The 23878-nt window shown below is 34.8% G+C and overlaps 1 protein-coding gene across 5 annotated transcripts in view; it reads right to left on the bottom strand.

Annotated features, from left to right (window-relative positions):
- Positions 1-23878, bottom strand: part of TRDMT1 (tRNA aspartic acid methyltransferase 1) — a 57201-nt gene that overhangs the window by 10850 nt on the left and 22473 nt on the right. For 4 of the 5 annotated variants that reach the window (XR_568946.2, XR_005838925.1, XM_008692038.2 and 1 more), the window contains 6 exons: positions 19845-19954; positions 6457-6533; positions 3867-3938; positions 3190-3255; positions 2354-2423; positions 642-725 (listed from right to left, as the gene is read on the bottom strand). Coding sequence is in view for 3 of the 5 variants with exons in the window: in XM_008692038.2 (XP_008690260.1) it covers positions 642-725; positions 2354-2423; positions 3190-3255; positions 3867-3938; positions 6457-6533; positions 19845-19954 (479 nt within the window). In the remaining 2 variants the exon portion in view is untranslated. The remainder of the gene's footprint in view (positions 1-641; positions 726-2353; positions 2424-3189; positions 3256-3866; positions 3939-6456; positions 6534-19844; positions 19955-23878) is intronic. The other variant, XM_008692039.2, reaches the window with a different exon arrangement.

The raw sequence follows: 23878 nt of genomic DNA, 5'->3' as shown, positions 1-23878 counted from the left end.
GACACGATTGACCCCCTATTAGTAGGACTTGACTTTTGAGTTCTTACCTGTGACTATTAAGGAGAACTTCACTGAACCACTAAAACTCTGTTTTCCACAGCAATTTTGATGGAAAGATGTACAGTTACTTGCATAATTAGAGAACCTATCTATAGAAATTGAACATTTTATCCTAGCCTGTACTAATCACTATATTTTAGTCAATTAAGGCTAAACAGCACTGACTTCAAAGAAAATGCAACCAATGTGTTAAAATAGTGTTAAGCCATTGTTAGGACAGTGTAATTGAATTTTATCAAAAACAATCAATGGCTTCTACTGGGGGTAAAATGACAGATACAAAATAGTCAATGGTCAAAAGGGAAATGATAGGGGAAAAGGAGGATAACAGCACTGATGATAGTTTTTTCAACTTATATTTTTTTCTAATAATGGAAGAAAAGTTTTTTGTCTTGTTTAAAACAATAAAAACAGTACCAGGAAAGGAAAAAGCCCTAGGAAATAGACCTAGGTCATGGTCTATTTACTAATCGGCTCAGTAGGACACATAGAAGCTTCCACAAAGTAGTTCTTGAAATAAATTAGATGACTGAGATATACTTACAGTAGATTAATAATAATAATAATAATAATAATAATACCTGACCAGGGACTTGAAAAGGTAATGGTTCTGACTGAAGTTTTGCAATAAGGAAATATCGTAGCCTTGAATTTGGAATGCCAAGCTGGAGTAAAGCAGAGCAGTTAGTTACTATAAGGAAATTAAAGAGACCAGTATCAGCTGTTGCACCTAACAAAAAACCTCATACAGGTATGCATTTAGTTTCTGCCAGAAAAAATTCTGTTACTGATATGTAGAAGAGTGTGTAGCAAATTTTTAAACCTTTTAATACTTTGTAGCAAATTCTTAAACCTTTTAAATTGGTGCTTTGTACCTTTATTTGAATGAACAGAGATTGAATCTGATGAGTCATGTCTTTGAGTCACTTTCATTTTCTATTTCCCAGATAAGAAGTTATATAGACATTCTCACATTCATTATTAATAATGATCATAAAAAATAAAATTCAAATATAGCTATTGGCTATTTATTGCCTCACTTTATTAAAAAAGGAGGATGCACTAAATTTTAAGTTAGAAGGCAATAAATATGAAATAAACTTAATGAGATCAGACATAATGCCAATTTCCATAGTACATGTACATCTAATTTTTGAAATGGATTTTCTTTTAATTTCAGGGCAAATAACTGTATAATAGGCTAAAGATAATAAGAGGCTAACAAACACAATGATAAAAGAAAAAGCAGATCGTGATACTTGTAATATAAAAGATCTTCCAAATATAACCACTTACTTCAATTTCATATTCATGAAATAGAAGCAATGTTTGCATTTTAATTTAGTTTAAATTTAATTTTAATTCCAGTATAGTTAACATACAGTGTTATATTAGTTTCGGGTGTAGAATTTAGTTATTTGTCACATAGAACACCCCGTGCTCATCACAAGGGCACTCCTTAATCCCCATCCCCTGTTTAACCCATCCCCCACCCCCCTGGTAACCATCAGTTTGTTCTCTATAGTTAAAAGTCTGTTTTCTTGGTTTGTCTCTCTCTTTTTTTTCCTTTGCTCATTTGTTTTCTTTCTTAAATTCCACATATTAGTAAAATCATATGATATTTGTCTTTCTCTGACTGACCTATTTTTCTTAGCATTACACCCTCTAGCTCCATCCATGTCATTGAAAAATGGCAAGATTTCACAGTGTTTGCATTTTTAATGGTATGTCCCAAAAAAACTGATTAGAAAACTATCACATGTTCATTTTGTTTACCATTTTGGATGATTTTGAAGCATTTCCAAATCAGGAAATACCAAATGTCACAGATTTTCAAAATATACTATCCTTTATTTTCTGTGTGAAAAGAAATTTATATTCTTGGAACCCCTGGGTGGCACAGTCGGTTAAGTGTCTGCGTTCAGCTTAGGTAATGATCCCAGCGTCCCAGCCCCATGTGAGGCTCCTTGTTCAGCAGGGAGCCTGCTTCTCCCTCTGCCTGCCCTCCCCCCTGCTTGTGCTCTCTCTCTCTCTCTCTCTCTCTCTCTCTGTTAAATAAATAAAACCTTTAAAAAAAAAAGAAAGAAATGTATATACTCTCTTCAAGCTACATATTTTCCATAAAATATGTATAAATAAATCTATATGCCTGTACAATATTCTTTATAAAGTAAGACCCATGCCTGAACAATTTCAAGATTTAAGTTTAATATTCAAAATAGAGCTATTCTTTTTACTGAGTCAAATTCCCTTTAGGAAAATTTATAGGAAAGTTGATAATTGTGGTACCTACAGAGGTTGGAGATAATAGAAATTCTTGGTACTGAAAACCGCAATTTTCTAATGTTTGTATTAACAGGTCTCTGAAAAAAAGAATAAGAAAAAAGAAAAGCTTTCACCCTGTAGTTGGAAATAGGGTTCTTATATAAAAAATTATACATAAAACTTCATTTTATGTGAAAACTGTATCTCCACCCAAGTTGTTTCGAAAGTGAATGATCCTAGTACGAAAAATTGTGAATGATCTTAATTATTAAGTCCAGTATCTGAGAAATTATATTTCTCAAAAAAAGATAGAGATGATTTCTATTATAAGTAAATAAAGCTGCCACATAATTTATCCCGACGGGGGCTATATTCTATCCAGAGTTAGAATCACTAGTCCACTGATGATAAATTTGCTACTGGGATAGAACTCTATCTGTAGCAAATCGGATGGGCAAGCACTAATCAGACAGCAGCCAGTTCAAGGACATGGATACTTTCTGGCTGGGCTACCACCTGAAAGGGCTCTGATGGGCTTGCTTCTCCTAACTGCAGGACAGAAAATGCCTATCAACAGAACATTTCCTACTGAGAACATCCCTATTTCCAAAGAAAGAGGCAACAATATAAGCAGCTAAAATTGAGTGCTCATTCTGCAAAAATTCAAACATATCAAAATGGAAGAGAATCAGGTGAACCTAACTTTTTGAAACTTTATATTTAGTCAAAATCATTATTGATGAATAAAATATATAATATATGTAAAATGTCAGAATGTGTGGGTTTATTTTTAAGATCTTTATTTCACAATGGCTCTTACAATATACCAAGTCTGAGATGAACACAAAGCAAATACATTTTTACCTTGTAGAAGATACTTCAAAGCCTTTAACATTTTCTAAAAGAATATATTTCGGTAATTTTTGTAACCTAAAACAAAAACAAAAACAAATGGAATTCTAAACATGTCATTACTAAGAGGTAAGAAGAAAATCCTCACTTGTGGGAGGTAATTTTCTGAACTCTCTCTTTTTATAAAAGGATATTATAGAGGATAGACACAACTTATATTTTATTCATTTTCCCCATAAAAATGGCATAGCTAATAAAGTTAACATTTGAAATGTTAATTTCCACTGAACTTTATCAGAAAACATGAGTTCACACAGAGGCTCTGAACTGCACAACTGAAAGGGCTGCCATTTATATAGAATGGCAGCTTCTAGGGTTCACACAAATCTCCAGGCCTTGGACAACAGCATCCACTAACATTAGAATCATTTGCATTAACACTGTAAGGAGAGGCAACAGAATTTAGCTATTAGATGTAATTCCCTGTCACTCACTATAGTGGCAACCACAGAATTGGCAAACATTTGCAGTTACTCTACCAGTCATGGCAGAAGAAGATAAATGACATGCACAGTATCCGAAGGCTGCATGTATAAGCTGCTAATCTCTATACAATGACAAATATCACATTCTTCCAGATCCAAAGTTTTAAATTTAAGGTAAGCTTGTACAAAAATCTAAGTTTTTACCTTGGGAGAATATCTAGAATATATAAGAGGCTATTCGTCCTTGGATCAGTCACATCACCTTGCAGGCCAATTCTGAAGAATAAAGAAGGTACAAATAAAATTCACCAAGAATCTTCCTTACAGGAAGATACCAAATCACTTTTAAAACATCAAAACTGAGAGAACTGAAATTAGTTGGTGTTCACAAAAAATATGATCATCTTTGTTGCTATAGAAAACAAAATGCATTTACTCAATTAAAATGAAAAAAGCCTTGCCTATTTAATAAATACGCTTATTATAAAACAATATGCCAAATGACTTACATTAGGGAAGAAGAACAAATAGTCAATAGAGAATAAAATTAATTACCCTCTTAAAATCACTTTGTTTAGGAAAGACACACAGACACACAGACACACACACACACACACACACACACATACACACACACACACACCTGGTTGATGACACCTTTTGCTCTTTCCCAGATGAGACAACAAAAGTTCAGATGAATGAGGTGGTTGGGTAGCGTGGCAACATAGAGTAATGGCACTGAAAAGTAATCACCATCTAAGCAGACCATAGTAGGTAAGACTAAAATAATTTTGTCCAATGTAAACAGTAGAGGCTTAACCTGAATGCTTGATTCTACAAGCAGGAATTACAACTTGGTTAGACTAACTAGGTCAGAACAGGACATGTAAACAGGCAATATCTGGACTAGCAATTAGATCTTACAAGTAAGATTCAATGTGATCAAGAATCAAGCAGAAATGAAGACTTGGACTGGGCCTGGGTAGTAGAAACAGGACCAGAGTTTAAGACTTGTTTACTTACTAGCTTCACTGCCTTAGATGAGTTACTTAATATCACGTGTCAGTTCCCTCATACCTTCCAGCAGGGCCAGAATCATCTGTGGCTCTGAGGGTCAGATGGACACTTAGTGGAGTTGAACAGATACCTCAGAAATCTTGGGGTCTTCTCAGTGTGTCCCTTTCCTCTCAGCGTTGCAATGATGACAGTATTACAGAATCAGTTACAGCTGCCATCAGCAGCTGGAGTTGGGCTGCTGGTAGTAGGGAAGACACAGGAGGCCCAGTGCTGTAATGGATGAGGCTACACAGTGCTGGGGCTGCATTCTGTTCGGTACCTCCTACTTACTGTAGTTAAACAGGCCATCTGCTTGCATATGTTTGGAGGCATCTTTACGTGGAATGCTCTCTGCCTTCTCTGATAAATTCCCAGTCTGCTTTCAGACACAGTTCAGATATTGCCTCTCAAAGAACTCCTGTTTTCTGGCATGCAGCAAGCCATTTTCTCCTCTGTGCTCTCACAGCACTTCCAGCATTCATTGATTATATAGCTTATATTACATTATATGATAATTATTTGTCAGTCATTCCCTTTGGCTATAAGCTCCTTGAGGATGGGAACTATAGTATCAAAAGCAACGTCTGGCTTATAAGTGCACAATAAGTCCGTGGGGAATTAATTTCCTAGAGAGTTGTTTAAATAAAGCAAAACAACATGTAAATTAAGCACGAGAATATTCATTTAAATTAGAATTGTTATTACATGTGCTATCTCACTTAAAATCATCTTATACATTTAAATAGGAATATATAAAATAACTGATAAATCCTGGCTCTGACATTTTCTAATTGTATGGCCTAAAAAAAGTTACTTAATCTTTCTATACCTCAGATTCTCACCTATAAGATGATGATAATATCCCATAGGCTTGTTAAATTAAATGGCATACTCCATGTAAGATGGAGGATTGTTATTATTTATTCTTTTTTAAAGATTTTATTTATTTATTTGACAGAGAGAGACAGCCAGTGAGAGAGGGAACACAAGCAGGGGGAGTGGGAGAGGAAGAAGCAGGCTCACAGCGGAGGAGCCTGATGTGGGGCTCGATCCCAGAACGCTGGGATCACGCCCTGAGCCGAAGGCAGACGCTTAACAACTGCACCACCTAGGTGCTCCAGTTACTATTATTTAAAATTAAAAATATCTAAATGAAGATGGGTTAGTCAAGATTTCATCTAAGATCTAATTCCCTGAAACACACAGCCAAATAAATACCACATAATAAAAAAACACGAATTGCAAAATAGCTATATAAAGTCAGAATTACTCAATGTACATTTAAATTCTGAGAAACATAAAATTCACAAATGCATTCTTGATTAGCTTTTAAATTTTACAATTAAGTAATTTGGGAATTGAATATTATGAAAATTTACTTTATTAATCAGTTAGAAAGATATTTCTGAATACTCATTAGTTTAATTAATTTAAGGTAACTTAGGTCAGAAATAAATATTGTATCGTAGGTAGGTATAAAAGAGGTCCCATACAGTCTCTACATATCTTCTATCGACCAAACTGCTTTGCTCATTTGGTAGTAATTGCTATTTCCTTTATGATTAATGCTGAATTACAAATCTGAATACATAAAAGGAATTATTTATGAAAATTGTCAAAATTATGAAAATGCAGCTAATAGTCTTCAAAGTGTCCATGCTTGAAACTATGGTATAATTTGATTTAATGAATCTCTTGCAAGTACTCTTCCTCAACAGAGAAATATTTAAATACATACCTGGTGAATGGTTGACAGGGAGGGCTCATTAAAATCATATTGAAAGACAATTTGTCAAACTCTTCTACTGTAATGCCCTAAGGAACGAACATTGGGGGAAAAAAATATAAAAAGATGCACACAATAGGGAAGAAGGAAAAATGCTAACTAATTATAACTGAATATATCAGAAATTATAACCCTTAGCAGTTTTATTTATAATACTCAGAAGTTTATACAACACTTAACATTTTCCAAATTAACTTCAGTTAACCTAACTTCCCAAAGCAATCTTATGAAGGAAGTTGGAGGAGTAATTCAAAGCTCTGAAACCTAAGTGACTTCCCCCAAGACTCAGAGTTGGCTGAAGCAGAGCTGGAATGCTAACTTCCTGAATCCTAAGTGTTTCATGGCTCTTGACATCTCAAGTCTAACACTGCTGTGTTTTCTGGAGTCAAACATAGAGAACATTCTATAATTAATGAATTTTTAGCATAGGGTCAATGAAAATTTTTAACACCTCTCTATCAATAATATTTATTATTTAGGAAATGTGATATACTGACTAGCCACCATCCCTTCCATGTAGATCTCTGTTAAAATATCACCAGATGAAAAAAGGTCCCATTTTCAGATATCCACAATTATTATACTGTTTTACAGTTGTGTGTAGTCAAAAAACTTCAAAAGGTAACAGATAATATTAATCAATATAACCTTTATTGGGTTAAGCAGTCGAAAAATATGCTATTTTGCTTCTATTTTATGTATCAGAAGATAAATACAGTACAGTGGTCCCTCCCTTATCTGTGGTTTCACTTTCCAGTTTCAGTCAACCCCAGTCAATCAGGGTCCAGAAAAGAAGATTCTCCTTCTGACTTATGGTCAGGTCATTAGTAGTCTAACCCTAACGTCACAATGCCTATGTCATTCACCTCACTTCATCTCCTCATGTAGGCATCTTGTCACCTCACACTATCACAAGAAGAAGGGTGAGTACAATATGATATTTTGAGAGAGAGAGAGAGACCGCAATCACATAATTTTTATTAAAGTATAGTTATAATTGTTATATTTTATCATTAGTTATTGTTGTTAATCTCTTACTGTGCCTAATTTATAAATTACGTTAATCATAGGTATGTATGTATAGGAATAAACATGGTATATATACAGGGTTCGGTACTATCTGAGGGTTCAGGCATCCATTGGGGGTCCTGGAATATATTCCCACGTGGATAAGGGGGTCTGCTGTACACAGAAACAAGTCATAGGTTTTCCAATTCTCATTAAGCACTTAGTGTATATGCTTAGCCAGAAACACGCAACCAGACTAGAATCACAACTTTCCTAATTATGACACATTTCCAAGAAGTTCAAGGACATGAATAAGGCAGGACAAGCTTCATTCTGAGTTCTGTAAAGAGTGAATTAACCTCAGGAACACATCAGTTCTCTCTATTGTATTAAAAGTTTGAATGTATGTGTCTATCATTTTTAAATCACAGGCTTTGAAGTAGTTTAAGGTGTATATGTAACATAAAAACAAAATTAAATATTGAAAAGTTCCTACAGCACCTCTGAATCCCTGGGGTCTCAGGGAAACAATGTGCAAACCACGCCCTGACCAGTCTGTCAGGAAACACCAGGCAGAGCAGTGCGATCGGACAGCACATCACACTCAAGTTAGAGAGACTGTCAGCACAGGGCGACCGGGATAAGCAACTTACTGATTTCCTAACTGAATACGGGTTGATTAAAGCTATGTTTCTAAAACGAGAGTAAAAATGAAATAATCTTTTACATCGGGAGCATTGTATGTCTCGAATCTGAAAGAAGTAAGCAGAGTCACTGCCTCCAATACAGGCTGGCATAAAATTTACCATTTTAAAGGATTCTTCAAAATAGTGATCTTCTAAAAAAAAAATCAAATGTAGTGCAGTTATACAAGAAATAATCAGTCAAACCATTCACGAGTTTATTTAACCTGGGATTCGACATAAATGTGTTGAAATTCAAGAAAGGAGTTATGGAGATACTCAAATTAACTTTAATAAGTTGATATTTGAAACCTAAAGGAACTCTATTCTTTTTCTATAATCGGCCATAGAAGTCATAAGAACACCTTTGCTTTCAGAGAACATTAGGTCAGCTCAGTGTGGCAGCACTGTTAATCACATGCTGATGAGCAGTTTTATTGGTCCTCCTACTAGCTCTATTATTTCTTTTTGCAGAAAGTCTCCTGACTGTGCTCAGACTTAACTGTCATTTAAACTTTAGGAAAAACTTCGTAGGTTAGAAAACAACTTTTGACAATTTCAGTAAATTTTACTTAATCTAAAGAGAACTGAAATTTGTACAATATTCAGCCATATTGCCAATTTTTTTTTTCAAATATCTTTTATTCCCCCCTGGGTCATGCAGATTGCTTGTTCCTTATTTCTCAGTGTTTGTAAGTTTCTTGTTGGTACTATAAATAGAAACTTTCTTCTATTATATTTTCTAACACGTCTTTGTTTATATATATAGTAAGCTATTGGTTATCATATTTTTGTAAACAGCCTCCTTCTTAAATGCACTAATTGTTCCTCATACTATTTTTAGGACAGTACATTTTTGTTTTCCAGGCCTACACCATTATTCTTTAGAATCCTCCTTAATGCTTATATGCTATTTCTCCTGCATGAGTACATTACCTAACAATCCACAACAACATTAAATAACAGTGCCAAAGGTAGACGTCCTTGTTTTATCCATTATTTTAGTGAGAATGCTTTTAAGGTTTTACCACGTAGCATGCTACTGGATTTGGACATACACGTGCATGTTTGTGCTTAAACAGAAATATAAACACACATACACTACACACAAAGCCAGTAAACAACATACACTTCGGTAGTAGAATGCATTTGTCCTAATTGTACTGAAAGATTAAAACCAATTGGAAAACGCTGCATTTTGTCAAATATTTTCCAATACATAGTTTTGCTCTTTCCAGTTATTAGCGTGTTGAATAACAGTAACAGAATTCCTAAGTACTAAATTGTTATTATACTTCCCAAAACAAAATCCATTTTAGTTATGCTACATTGTTCTTTTGATGTGCTTCTGATTATTTGGTCATATTTTACTTAGAATTACCGAGTTTATATTCATAAGATAATGATTTTCCTATTTTGTGGCTCATAGTAGGTACCCAATATAAACTGAGTGGATATTTCCTACCATTTCCTGTTCTATGAACTCTGATGTTATCTTGTGCATAAATACAACAATCAGATCTTTCTTGAGGACTGTATTAATCATCATTATAAAGTAACTTTCTGTGATTCCTAAATGCTCTTGCCTTGAAATCCATTCTAACTAATACCTATTTTGAAACTATTATCCTTTGTCACCATTTGCCTGATATTTGTCCATTTTTTTAGCCACAACATGTTGTTCATTCAACCACGTTCAGAAAGTGATGCACCAACATTTCAGGGTATCTACTATATGCCAGGCATTGTGCTAAGTCTGTGACAACAATGAACCAACAGACAAGGTTTCTGCTCACGTGAAGTTTATATAGTAGTGACTAGTAATTCCTCATTTTCTACCTAGATGAATTACAGACTTTAGTTTTATTTTACTAGTTATTTTATACCCGAGGAGTCTTGCTCCTGGTTAAAACCCTCTCTGTGATTTTTCAGGCCTGACTGTGGGCAGTTACAAAGGCTTCATCCTGCCGGCCTTGAGGGGAAGCTGCCCTTCCCACTCCAGAAATGGAACACGGTCCGCACATGAGTCTCTGCGGGCCGTTGGGGTCAAGGATTCAGCGCCCTGGCCAGCACACGCTTCATGTGTTTGCATGTCAAGTTCTCTTTTATCTGAGGCCTTGGGCAGAGGGCCGCTGCACGCAGCTCTGCCAAGGCCTCCTTATGGGGGAAGGTGGTGGAAATCTGAAGACACCTCTCCCCATTCTGGCTGGTACTCAGCACTTCCCTTCCCAGCCCTCCTCCCTTACAACTCCCCCCAAGGCCAGGACTCCCCCGACAGTAAGCTGACCCCCACATGTGTGCTGACGCACCCGCTCTCCCCCAGTGTGCTGTGGCATGGGGAAATGGAGCAGGGGCCCTGCTGTTTTCTTATTTTACAGATGTGCTTATACCGCCACAGTAAGTGATAAAGGCTTTACTCTTTCATTGTCTGGCTGCTTGAATAAGCAACTCTGTCTTTCCCAGCTCAGCTAAGCTCCTAACAGTAACATTAAATAATGTGCCAAAAATCCACAGCTTCACTTATCTTTCAAATAGACATATTTTTCTGAGTCTCACGTTCTCCTACATCAATCACATTATATCCACACTGCAAAGATTCACATTTTTACCCAGTTTTCTAACCATAATTTCTTTCTGAACATGGTAGCTTTATTCCTGGGTTCTCGAATTGGATTCTTCTCTTGCTTAGTTAGATTAAGTAAATGAGTCATTTTTTCAATAAGGGCCCACGAGTCCTACAGTTTATGAATTGTTGTAGGTTTTATTTTAGGAATTTCTTCCCTCTATTTCTGTTAATATTTTTGTTCCACTTATTTTATTGTCTTCCCCAGAGGTACTAATTATTTTTATTGCAGATCATTTTTGTCTTCGGTAGCTATCTTATTCTGCAACATCTGATTTGCATTTCTTTTCCGTTTTATTTTGCTTTCTTTTTCTCAAGCTCTATCCTTCATGATTCGGTTTGCAGCACTGTCCATTTTACTTTTTGCTATCCTGACATGACTTTCATTTCTATAATGGCTTTATTTTTCTCCTCTTTCTATTTTCCCTGACCCCTGATACTTTTCCAGCTCAATTACTGTCTTACCATTGCTTTTTGAGCTGGTGTATACATTTATTTGAGTTCTTGTTTTGAAGATGCCATGTTTTATTTAATCCCTGAAGCCCATGGAGGCATGTATGTTTGAAATTTTCTTCTGCTTCTTCACATAATTTTCTGTTGTATATTCTGTTTTTCGTTTACATTTCGTACCTTATTTTAGAAGTATAATATTAGTAGAGCCTCAAACTGGTTCCTTTCTCATTATTATTTATTTTTTAATGGAGGCCACTTGAATCGAGGAGTTTGCTGGAAGATGAGGTGAAATAGGAACTTTGTGGCCACACTGTTTCTGGGTAGGACCTGCACTAGCCTTTAACCGAACAGTACACCTCTGTTCTGAATCCATGATCTTGCATTCAGGGCGAGCAGGAAATCTGTCAAGGTTGCAAAGGCACTTTCAGCCCAGTGATTTGGATTTTTCAAATCTCTCTTCTCCTGACTTAGAACAAACAACTGCCAGGTGCATCTGGTCTTCTCCCTTGCCGTTCTCTCCTTCTTGATTCTGTTCAAGATATGTAGAGGTTTGCCTGTGATTTTGCCATCCTCATTCAGTTCTGTCCCATTTCCACTGCATTGGACACTATTCTTCATAGTTTTCTTTCTTGTTTTGGCTTATCTCTAAATCCTATTTTCATTAATGATGGTTTTCCATCCCCCTTTCCCTTCTTTTCTTATTTCTATTAGGAAAAGGAATAGAGTTTTAGAATAGAAGTAACTTTTTTCCTGCCACATTCGATCAGAAATCCCAAAGAAAACTGTTTACAAGTCCAATTTCTGCACTAATTGGTAAATTCTTAAAGACAAAGACTAGATTTTCATCATATCTGTGTTCTCCCCAAGGGCTCAATACCTTGCATGTAGTAAATGTTCAAATGGTCAATATATGTTGTTTTATAAAGTTTAAAATCCCTAGAGCCTCTCATTAGGCCTAAGTTTTCCATTAAATTTCTACCCGTTTTTAAAACATGACCTCAGCATAGCTCCTATATTTGACCTAGACATGATAACACTCTTTCTACATCAGGCTAAAAGGAATACCAAAGGAGAAATTGAAAGCCATAGGAAGGCAGACTCTTTTCTTACAGACAAACTTACAGACCTTTCATGTGAGCTGGAAGTACCTACCTCCATTCTTCCCTCTTCCAAGCCTTCTTATATGTGAATAGTTTATTTATTATCATCTATTAAAATTAACACCAAAATATAATTAGCACTAAAACAGGACAGAGTACCAGAAAGAAGGAAGCTACACAGAGAAAGAGATGCAGAAATCTGCATAGCATTCCCTTTGAGTGTCTTGTGCATATATCCGGTGAAATGCCATGAGGGAGGGCAAAGAACAACTTCTGGGAAAAGAACAATGACTGGGGAACTGTAGGCCAAAAAACTAGGTCACCCAGAGTAGGAAGATCTAGTTGAGTACTTGGGGTATTTTATCATTATTATTACTGAAGTGGAGTTGGCATACAATGTGATATTAGTTTCAGGTGTACAACACAGTGATTCAATGAGGGCTCATTTTTCTCCACATTCTCACCAACACTTATTATTTCTTGTATTTTTGACATGAGCCATTCTAACAGCTGTGAGGTGATATTTCATTGTGGTTTTCATTTGCATTTCCCTGAGGATTAGTGAGGTTGAGCATCTTTTTATGTGCCCATGGGGTATTTAATAGAGATCTAAGAAAGTTCATATCTTAGTAGTGGGATTAGACTATCCTTACAGTAAAGGCTACTTAAGACCCATTTTTAAAAATGCTTAAAAATATACCCTGAATCAAGCTGATTTGCAATTAACTGCCTGTGAGAACAAAATCCAACAAACTAGAGAACTCAAAAATGTAAAACTTGCAATGCCAGGCTCCTAATAAAAAAAAATTACAAAAATGCTAAGAAACAAGAGAATGTGACCCATAACCCCATAACTGGGAAGGGGGTGGGGGCAGGGAGGTGGTGGTGGGGAAATCCATCAATAGAAACAGACCCAGCACTGAGAGAGATGATGGAATTAGCAAAGATTTTAAAATAGTCATTATTAATATCAATTTATTCAAAGACCTGAGGGAAAACAAAAACATGAAGAGACAAATTGAAGACATAAAAAAAGAATTAATTGAAATTTCTAAAAATGAAAAAAATCTGAAACAAAAAGTTACACACTGAAGAAAAAAAAAATAACCTGAAGCTATAACAATACACTGTGCATCCAAAATGAAGCACACAGAGAAAAGGAGAGTAAAAATGAATACCCTCGGTGACCAGCAGAGCAACATGAAGGGATCTAATATACGTATAATTTGAAGTAAGGTGAAAATAGGGAACAGAGAAAATATTTGAATAATGACCAAAACCTTCCCAAATTTGATGAAAACTATACAAAGAAAAGCACAAGGCCCAAGCAGAATGAATAAAGAAAAATATACAAAAATAGATCAAAATAAAATTCCTGAAAACAAGTGATAAGGACAAAATCTTAATTGTAGCCAGACAAAGACATAATACATTAAGAGGAATCAGAAATCAGAAATTCAGCAAACCAGGTAACAATGGAAAGTGTTGAAAAAAATGTTTTAATTCATAGAAAATATGAACTTATGAAAACATCTTTCAAAAATGAATGCAACCAAGGATTCAATAAAATTATATTTCACAATAAAGACAAAATAAAATACTTTTTCACTCAAAAAGAACGGACATAGGGATGCTTGGGTGGCTCAGTTGGTGAAGTGTCTGCCCTTGGCTCAGGTCATGATCTCAGCACATGACCTGGGATTGAGTCCTGCATCAGGCTCCTTGCTCAGTGGGGAGCCTGCTTCTTCCTCTGCCTGCCACTCCCCCTGTTGTGCTCTCTCTCTCTCTGACGCATAAATAAAATCTTAAAGAAAAAGAAAAAAAAAAAAAAAGAACCGACATAATTTGTCCCCAGCCAAATGTACATGATAGGAAATGCTAAAGGATGTGTTTCAGCAAGAAAGAAAATTATATCACATGCAAATTTTGATTTAAAAAAAATGAACGGTGTTAAAAACAGACGATATGCAAATAAATATAAAATATTGCATGTCCTTTTTATTTTTATTTTTATTTTTTTTTTTAAAGATTTTATTTATTTATTCGACAGAGATAGAGACAGCCAGCGAGAGAGGGAACACAAGCAGGGGGAGTGGGAGAGGAAGAAGCAGGCTCACAGCAGAGGAGCCTGATGTGGGGCTCGATCCCATAACGCCGGGATCACGCCCTGAGCCGAAGGCAGACGCTTAACCGCTGTGCCACCCAGGCGCCCCTGCATGTCCTTTTTAACACTCTTTAACAAATATTTGACTAATCCAAAAACAGTAACAACATATTTGGAGTTTTAACACATGTAGCAGTAAAATGTATGACAAAAATAGCAAAATATACAGGAGAGTAAGATGGATGTATATTGTGGTAATTAACACATGAAGTGCTACAATGTCACTTTAAAGTGGGCTTCCATAAGTTAAAGATGCATATTGTAAACCCTAGAGTAACCACTAAGAAAATAAAACAGATATAAATAATAAGGTACACCTAATAGGCCACTTGTAGAGAATAATAAAATATTAATATATCAAAAGGCAGAAAAAGAGAAATAAGCAAAAAACAGATTGGAAAAATAGAAAACAAATAACAAGGTAGTAGAATTAAATCCAAAAATATTAATAACAAGCTTAAATGTAAATGGTACAAACACTCCAATTAAAAGGTAGATGCTGTGAGACTGAATAAAAAAGCAAGACCCAACTATACACTGTCTACTGCAAATCTAATTTAAATACAAAGGTTCAAATAGGATAAAATTTAAAGGATAGAAAAACATAATCATGTAAACATTAACTAGCTATATTATTATCAGGAAAGTAGACTTCAGAACCAGAAATACTTCCTGGGGTTAAAAACGGACATTTCAAGGAGCATTATCAAGAACAGCCAAACTGTGGAAAGAACCCAAGTGCCCAACAACTGATGAATGGATAAAGAAGATATCACACACACACACACACACACACACACACACACACTGGAATATTACTCAGCCATCAAGAAGAATGAAATCTTGCTCTTTGCAATGATGTGGATGGAGGTAGAGTGCATTATACTAAGCGAAATAAGTCAGTCAGAGAAAGACAAACAACATATGATTTCACTCATATGTGGAATTTAAGAAACAAAACAGATGAACATATGGGAGGGGGGAAAGGACAGAAAGGACAACAAACCATAAGAGACTCTTAATGACAGAGAACAAACTGAGGGTTAATGGAGGAGGTGGGCAGGAAATGAGCTAGATGGGTGATGGGTATTAAGGAGGTCACTTTTATGATAAGCACTGGGTGTTGTGATGAACCACTGAATTCTACTCCTGACACCAGTATTGCACTGTATGTTAACTAACTAGGATTTAAATAAAATCTGAAAAAAAGGGACATTTCATAATGATTAAGAGGTCACTCAATCAAAAAAATCATAAAGTGTAAACAATAACAGAGCTTCAAGATAAAACGCAGCAAAAACTGATAACACTGAAGGAAGAAAGAGAGACATTCATGACTGTAGTTGGAAATTACAGCACCCTTCTCTCAGCAACTGATAGAAAAAATCAGTAAGGATACAGAAAAATTGAACACCATTATCAACCAACTTGACCTGACATTTACAAAGCATTCCACCCCCCAAAAAAGAATATATTCTTTTTAATACCATATAGAACATTCACTAGACAAATTGAATTCTGGGCCATAACACAAGTCTCAACAATTTAAAATAACTGAAATCATACACAGTATGACCAAAATAAAACAGAAATGAGAAATCAATAACAGAAAGATATCTAGAAAATATCATGAATATTTGGAAATTTAAACCCATACTTATAGATAACACATGGGCCAAAGGAGAAATCAGAAGGGAAATTGGAAAATATTTTGAACTATATGAAATCAACACAACATATGAAAATTTGTGGAATGTAGCCAAAACTTAGGAAAATTTATAGCATTAAATGTTTATATGAAAAAAGGAAAATAATCTCAAGTCAGTCATCTAAAGTCCCACTATAAGAAGTATTTTAAAAATGTAAATTAAATGCAAAGTAAGTGGAAAGAAATAATAAAGATGAGCAGAAATTAGTGAAATAGTAAAGAAATGGACAATAGATAATATCAATTGCACCCAAAGCTACTTACTTGAAAAGACCAATAAAATTGGTAAACTTCCAGGTTCACCAGCATTTTACAAATTACTAACATCAGGAATGACCTATGGTACATCACTACAGAGGTCACATATAGAAAAAGGATATAAGGAAATATGAAAAAAATCAAGCCAATACATTTGACAAATTAGATAAAATAGATAATTTCTTCAAAGATCACAAATTTTTAAAACTAAATTTAAAAAAAAGGAAGCCTCACTAGTCTTATAGCAATTAAATAAAGTCCTAGTTTAAAACCTTCCCACAAAGAAAATTTCAGGCCCAGATGGCTTCATTAACTAAATTCTATCAAACATTTATAGATGAACTAATACTTGTTTGTCAAACTCTTCCAAAAAATTTAAGGTTAGTATAACCCTAATACTGAAACCATACTAAAACAGTGAGGAGAAATTACAAAACACCTAAGAAGCTAAATGTAAAATACTTAACAAAATACTAGCAAATTTAAACCAGCATTACAAAAAATAGATAATAGATCATGACCAAGTAGGATTTATCCCAGGAATGCAATACTGACTTAATATTCAGAAAAAGAAATTGATATAATCACCATATTAAAAGAATAAAAGGGGGGAATGATATAATCATGTCAAAAGATGTAAGAAAGATAGCATCTGACAAAATTAAAAACCCATTCATTATAAAAATCCTCAGAAAATGTAATAAAAGGAAATTTCCTCAACTTGATAAAATACATCTATAAAAAATCTACAGCTAACATCATCCCAAATGGTAAATGACTGAACACTCTGCCCCTAGGATGTGGAAGAAGGAAAGGATATCCAATGTAATCCTATTTAATTGACACTGTACAGAAGGTCCTAGACAATGCAATAAGACAAGAAAATAAGTCACACAGATTGGAAGGGAAAAGTAAAATTCTTTATTCTCAGACAATATGATTGCATATGTAGAAAAAATCCTAAAAAAATCAAAGCTATCAGAATAAGTCAATATAACAAAGTCACAAGATACAAGGTCAAGGTCAATAAACAAAAATAAGTGTATCCTTATATGCTAGCAATAAACAATTAGTAAATGTATTTTTTAAAATACCACTTACAATAGCATCAAAAGCCACAAATATTTAGGGATAAATTAACATATGTGCAAGATTTGTACAACAAATATTACAAAATATTGCTGATATAAATTAAAGAATACCTAAATAAATGAAGAGAGATACCATGTTCATGGCCTGGAAGACTCAATTTTATTAAGATACCAATTCTTCTAAAACCAATCAATGCGATTCCAATCAAAATATCTTTTTTTTTGGTAGAAATCGGCAGGGTTGTTCTGAAATTTACACAGAAATGTAAATGACAGTGTAGCCAAAATAATCTTGAAAAAAAAACCCCAGCAATTTGAGAACTTAACCTACTTGACTTCAATACATATTATAAAGCTACAATAATCCAAGGAGTGTGTTATTGGTGTAAGGAAAAACATATAGACACTTCTGAAGAGAGGGTCCAGAAATAGACACACATTTATGACCTATTTTTTTTTTTTTTTTAGGTGTCAAGGAAATTGAGGAAAGTATAGTCATTTCAGAAAATGGTAGAAGAAAAAAGAAAAGAAAATGGTGCCAGGACAATGCTATCTGCATTTGGGAAAAATAAATAATTAAATGACTGCTACTTCCAACACACACAAAAAGTAACTTTAAATGGGTCATAAACATAAATGGAGAAGCCAAAACTATAAAATTTCTAGATGAGGAGAAAATGGAGTAAACAGAAATCTTTTAGAACACACAGAAATGTGATCAAAAAACAAAGAAAGATAAGTAAGTTTTGCATTTTGATGAACACAAATGAATAGACAAATTACAGAACTGGAGAAAATCTTTGTTATACACATTTCTGACAGACAACTTGAATCCAGAAAACTTAAACAACTACTTACAATGAAATGATGATATTACAAACACACCAAATAATAAAAATTGGGCAAGAAATTTCATTACAGAAGAAGATACAGAAACAGCCAACAAGCACAAGAAAAGATGCTCAACATTACCAGCCATCAGGGAAATGCAAATTAGAATCATCACACACAAAAGAATCACAATAGCATGATAGGCTCACCAGAATGGCTAAAATTTTTTAAATTACCAATATCAAGTGCTGGTAAGGATGTGAAACGACTGAAACACTTCAACGTTGATTATGGGAATGTGAAATGGTAAAAACACTCTGGAAAACAGTATTTTCTCATAAAATTAAAGAAACCTACTATATGACCCAGCAATTCCAAGTATTCATCTACAAGAAATGAAAACAAAGGTCCACACAAAAACCTGTACATGAATGTTCACAGCAACATTTTTATATAGTCAAAATCTGGAAATAACCTAAATGTCTAACACCATGTGAATGAATGTGTATATTGTAGTACATAAAATCCACTGTATAGAATATTACTCAGCAATAATAACAAAGAACAGACTACTGATATGCACAACAACATGGGTGAATTCAAAAAACATTATGCTAAACGAAAAAGTTACACCCAGAAAAATTACACTCATGATTTTATTTGTGATATATTGGAAATGGAAAATTTAATCTGTAATGACAGAAAGGAGATCAGTCGCTGCCGGGGGTTGGGACACTAACCAACACTATAGGAGATGGATGTTCTAAGTCCTGATTGTGGTGGTTACACATTGGTAACATTAGTCAAAACTCAAACTACACACAAATGAGTGCAGTTTATTGTATGTAAATTATAACTTGAGAAATTTGTTGTAACGTTTTTCACAAGAAAACAGGAGAAAAACACAATTTCATATTGTTTTAAAAATAACAACATCAGTGTTAGATACTTGTGCAGAGTGAATCAATGTACTTTTACCTTTAATTTTGACAGGCTTGCTAAAATAAGAAGCATTCAATAAGTAATAGCCAGTGACTGCCTCTCTTGTTTTTACTCTGTTATACATATATATTGTGCATGACTATTGCTTGAAAGTAAAGAATTAAACAAAGTTTAATATCATTACAGAACCACGCATTTAAAAGTCAGGCATATTCTTACATTTCAATCCTTTGTCTCGGAGACCAAAATACTGACTTCTCTCATTCTCATTCTCTCAAACTGAAAATTAAAAATAAATAAGGGCAAAAAAGAACATGCCATCTTCTCATAGAATATAGAATGTTTCCCTTCTCCTAAACTCTTTCATTTAAATATGATTTATCCTCCAATGAAGGCGCCAGAAACCAGTATCTTACAGTGTTTTTCAATCACATTTTCCTTGCCATATACTTATTAAAGCAATAAGCAACCTTACTCACTTCGATTGTCTTGGCCAGTAACTGTGTGTGAGGAAAATTATACTTGTATACTTCGTTAGCGACAGTGTTCACATCAACGGCGGCCACCACTTGCGCAGGCACACAGCTTTCTGTAATGATAAGTGAATATCTTAAAATGTAAAGGCCTTAATATCAACTTGGTCACTTTACAGAGAAGTCAAAATCCAGAATTTTGTAGTACCTTTCCTCACTTCCTCAATTACCTAGCTAGATCTCAGATTTCCAACGGACAACCAGTCCAGGGAGTTATGAAATGGAATATTTGCATACTTCTGGTTCATCTCTCTAAATAGCATTCTGACGCTAAAAATAAGATTTAAATGTTTTAGTCATTATCTCTTTACATTCGTCTTCCTCACTCCATTTAGATATACACTTATGAGTTAAACAGAAAGTTTTCCTAAGTTAAAACAAACCAAAAATAGAAAAGGGAAGTATATTTTTAAAAACCGTATCACTTGGAACTCTATATGAATAAATTGACTACCATTTGCTCCTCACCTTCTAACATTAATACAAAGCTGCTTCCCATTATCACTAAAAATGCTTTTACATAAGTTTTAGAAGTTTGTAAACAACAGTTTTATTGAGATACAATTCACATACCCACAAAATTCACCTGCTTAAGGTTTAGGTAAGTTTTTAACTGAAATGAACAATTAATTGGTGTCCAAATATAAAAACTACATAGATTAAAAATTAAAAATCTTTAACAGACCAGGACAGAAAGGAGTAAAGGAATAATTTCAAGAGCATGCCTTCATGGCCCTTCTCTCTAGCTGCTAAAAAAAAATAATTGTCAGGAGTGCTTGGGTGGCTCAGTCGGTTAAGCCTCCAGCCTCCCACTATTGATTTCAGCTTAGTTCATGATCTAGGTTGTGAGATCCAGCACCACCTTGGGCTCTGTGCTGGGCATGGAGCCTGCTTAAGATTCTCTTTCTTCCTCTCTCTCTACCCCTCCCCCACTCTCCCTCTCTAAAAAAAAATAATAATAATAATTTTCAAAATGGTGTCAAAGAGTTTTACTCTAGTTCCAATGGCAGTCAAAATCTGAACTATGTAAACATGCATAGCTGCTATTATATTTTGCAATTACCACCCCCATTGCACTTCTTACCCAAACACATACAAAAATGATGATGTATTTCCCTATCCCAAATCAGGAGAAAATGTGAAGTTTTAAAAATAAAAGTATTTAAGACTCCTTAGGAAAACCACCAGAAAAAAATTACAAAATTGCATAGTACCTCCAAATAGCTATTTCTTTAATAACCATTTGCTGTTAATAGTTAGCATAGGTACCAAATATCAAAAAATGACAAAAGAATTTAGATGTGAGGAGCTAGGGCTCTGGTAGGAGGTACCAGAAATAAAACTCAGTTCACAGAAGGTGGGGTAAAAAGGAAGGCTCACACACACTCAGAAAATAATCACAACTATACACTGAGGCCTAACAGAGATGATGTCCAAGACAAAACAAGGGCATAAATATCTCTAAGTAAATATTTGCTGAATGTCTGCTATGCTCAAGACACTCAGCTAGCACGTTATCTCCCAGGTACTTTGCTACCTTGTAAGTAGGTCACTGGAAACTCTGAGGTCCAGTTAGTAATATCATAGGTAGCTGCCTCCAATGAGTTTAGAATCAATAGCTAGTTATTTGCCTTAGCATAAAGTTATAAATAACACCTTTGTCAAAGACATCAGAGAAATCTTAAATCAGGATCATAAATCAAGAAAGCTTTAAGCAGGGGCACCTGGGTGGCTCAGCTGGTTAAGTGTCTCCCTTCAGCTCGGGTCATGGTCTCAGGGTCCTGGGATGGAGCCCCACATCGGGCTCAGTGGGGAGCCTGCTTCTCCCTCTCCCTTTGCCCCTCCCCTCTGCTCATGCTCTATCTCTCTCAAAAAAATAAAATCTTAAAAAAAAAAAAGGCGGCTTTTAAACAAATTAAAAAGTTAGTATATAAGGATTATTTTGCAAAATCACAAACCTGTTATAATTCAGATCAAGAATTAAGTTACTACTAAGCATTGTAAGAGAGCTCAGAATTACAAAAACTTCACTGTAGTATTTTACTGTTTTGTTAAATAAGATATCTTGTTATTAGCATGATGAAGCCTGCTTGCATTTCCACGCTATATGCAGCAATCGGGGATTGCCTGGAGTTGGTTAATACAGCTTTTCTCTTTTTTCAGGCTGACTGACAATACACAGTGATGAGCAGAATCTGCACCACAATCAATAATTAACTTTATGTTCTTGTATCATGTGCCTGAAAGACATAAAAACTTACAAAAAGCAACTGCTAAATGAATGTTTTATGTGGCTACCCAAGAACCGATGAACCAAAAATTCTTTCTCAGAAAACAGATTTTAAAAGTCAGTAAGCAAAAGCACTGTTATTAATGCATTATTTTAGATTGTTATAAAATTAGGATCCACTGCATGCCCTAAAAAGTTATTTCTGTGGTGAGAAATGAATGTACTAAGATATTACTAACAATAATTCAACTTGCCTTTTCAAAACAGAATTGTTCTGGTGTGTTTCTAAGGAAAAAGTTAGTTTTATAAATAACAATTTTAAAAAGCAAACCTGGTGGTATGTAAGTGATGAATCACTGAATTCTACTCCAGAAACCAATATTGCACTCTATGTTAAATGACTAAAATTTAAATAAAATGAATAAATAAATAAATAAGCAAAACTGTCAATTCTGTCGAAATCTGAAATTGAGATCCAAAGACAAATTGTCTTGGGGCGCCTGGGTGCGTGCCTTTGGCTCAGGGCGTGATCCCGAGGTTTCAGGATCGAGTCCCACATCGGGCTCCTCCGCTGGGAGCCTGCTTCTTCCTCTCCCACTCCCCTACTTGTGTTCCCTCTCTCGCTGGCTGTCTCTCTGTCACATAAATAAATAAAATCTTTAAAAAAACAAAACAAAAAAACAAAGACAAATTGTCTTGATATTTTCTACTGATACTTCAAATCTATAGCCTCTAAAAATCTGTCAAGCCACATACACATATTTTGAAAATGTTTAACCAAAAATATCAAAGTGAATATAACTCAATAGAATTTTGCATAAGTGAGCTCTATTACTTAAATCATGCAGGAGAGGTAATTCTTGAAGGGGAGAGAGAACTGGGAAAACCCATCAGGATCTTTTAGTATTGTGGAGCGTAGGGATGTGTTTTCAGCACTATGATCTACTGCTTCACCTGGATGTTATTCATGGTATTTGCTATTACTCTGCATATTTATCAACAGGAAGCATGGATATAAAAGTTACAACACTCTAGTTAGAGAAATGCATATAAATGATGTTAAAAGTGTCAGATTGGATCTGCAAGGAAAAGACAAGGGGCATCATGCTCCTGTTTACAGGAGGACTGAATTTAAAAGGCAGATTTAGGGTACCAGGAGAGACCTTCTAGGGAGATGTAAGAAATGTCACCGACAATGCACACATAATTCCTGCTCTCATGCATGTCTCTTACTGAAGTAGGCAAGAGTCTAACACACACACACACACACACACACACACACACATTTGAATAGCAATAATTTCCCTTCTTTTTCCGATCACTCTTTCTGGAAAAGTTGTAGGGAAGAACATTTGGTTGGTAGTAGTGAAAGAGTACAAGTTTATACACTACCTGCCTTTCCTAACCAAATGAATCAGAAAGTTTAATTGTGCATAGTTATTAAAGTGGGGAAAAATTCAATTTTTAAAAATGTAAATATAAAATTAACCAACCCATTTTGAAGTAAGGAAAGTAACTTATTTTTTTCTTCTTTTTCTTCTTTATCATTTATTTTCTGATTTGTGTGTCATACAAGTGAGTAATTACTTGAATGAGCTCATTATGATCACACCTGAGACACCTAGTCAGGTATGTTAACACTGACATCTAGTTGTGAAATGGAAGATCAGTGGAACATATCCCATGTCTATTTCCTTTCGTTCAAACTGACAGCTTAAGAATTAAAGTACTAAGCAAAAACAGATCTGAA

The sequence above is a fragment of the Ursus maritimus genome, unplaced genomic scaffold, assembly GCF_017311325.1.
Source record: "Ursus maritimus isolate PB19 unplaced genomic scaffold, ASM1731132v1 scaffold_31, whole genome shotgun sequence".
Classification (NCBI taxonomy): domain Eukaryota; kingdom Metazoa; phylum Chordata; class Mammalia; order Carnivora; family Ursidae; genus Ursus; species Ursus maritimus.
The sequence above is the reverse complement of the archived record's forward strand: the minus strand, read 5'-3'. Positions and strand labels throughout refer to the sequence as shown.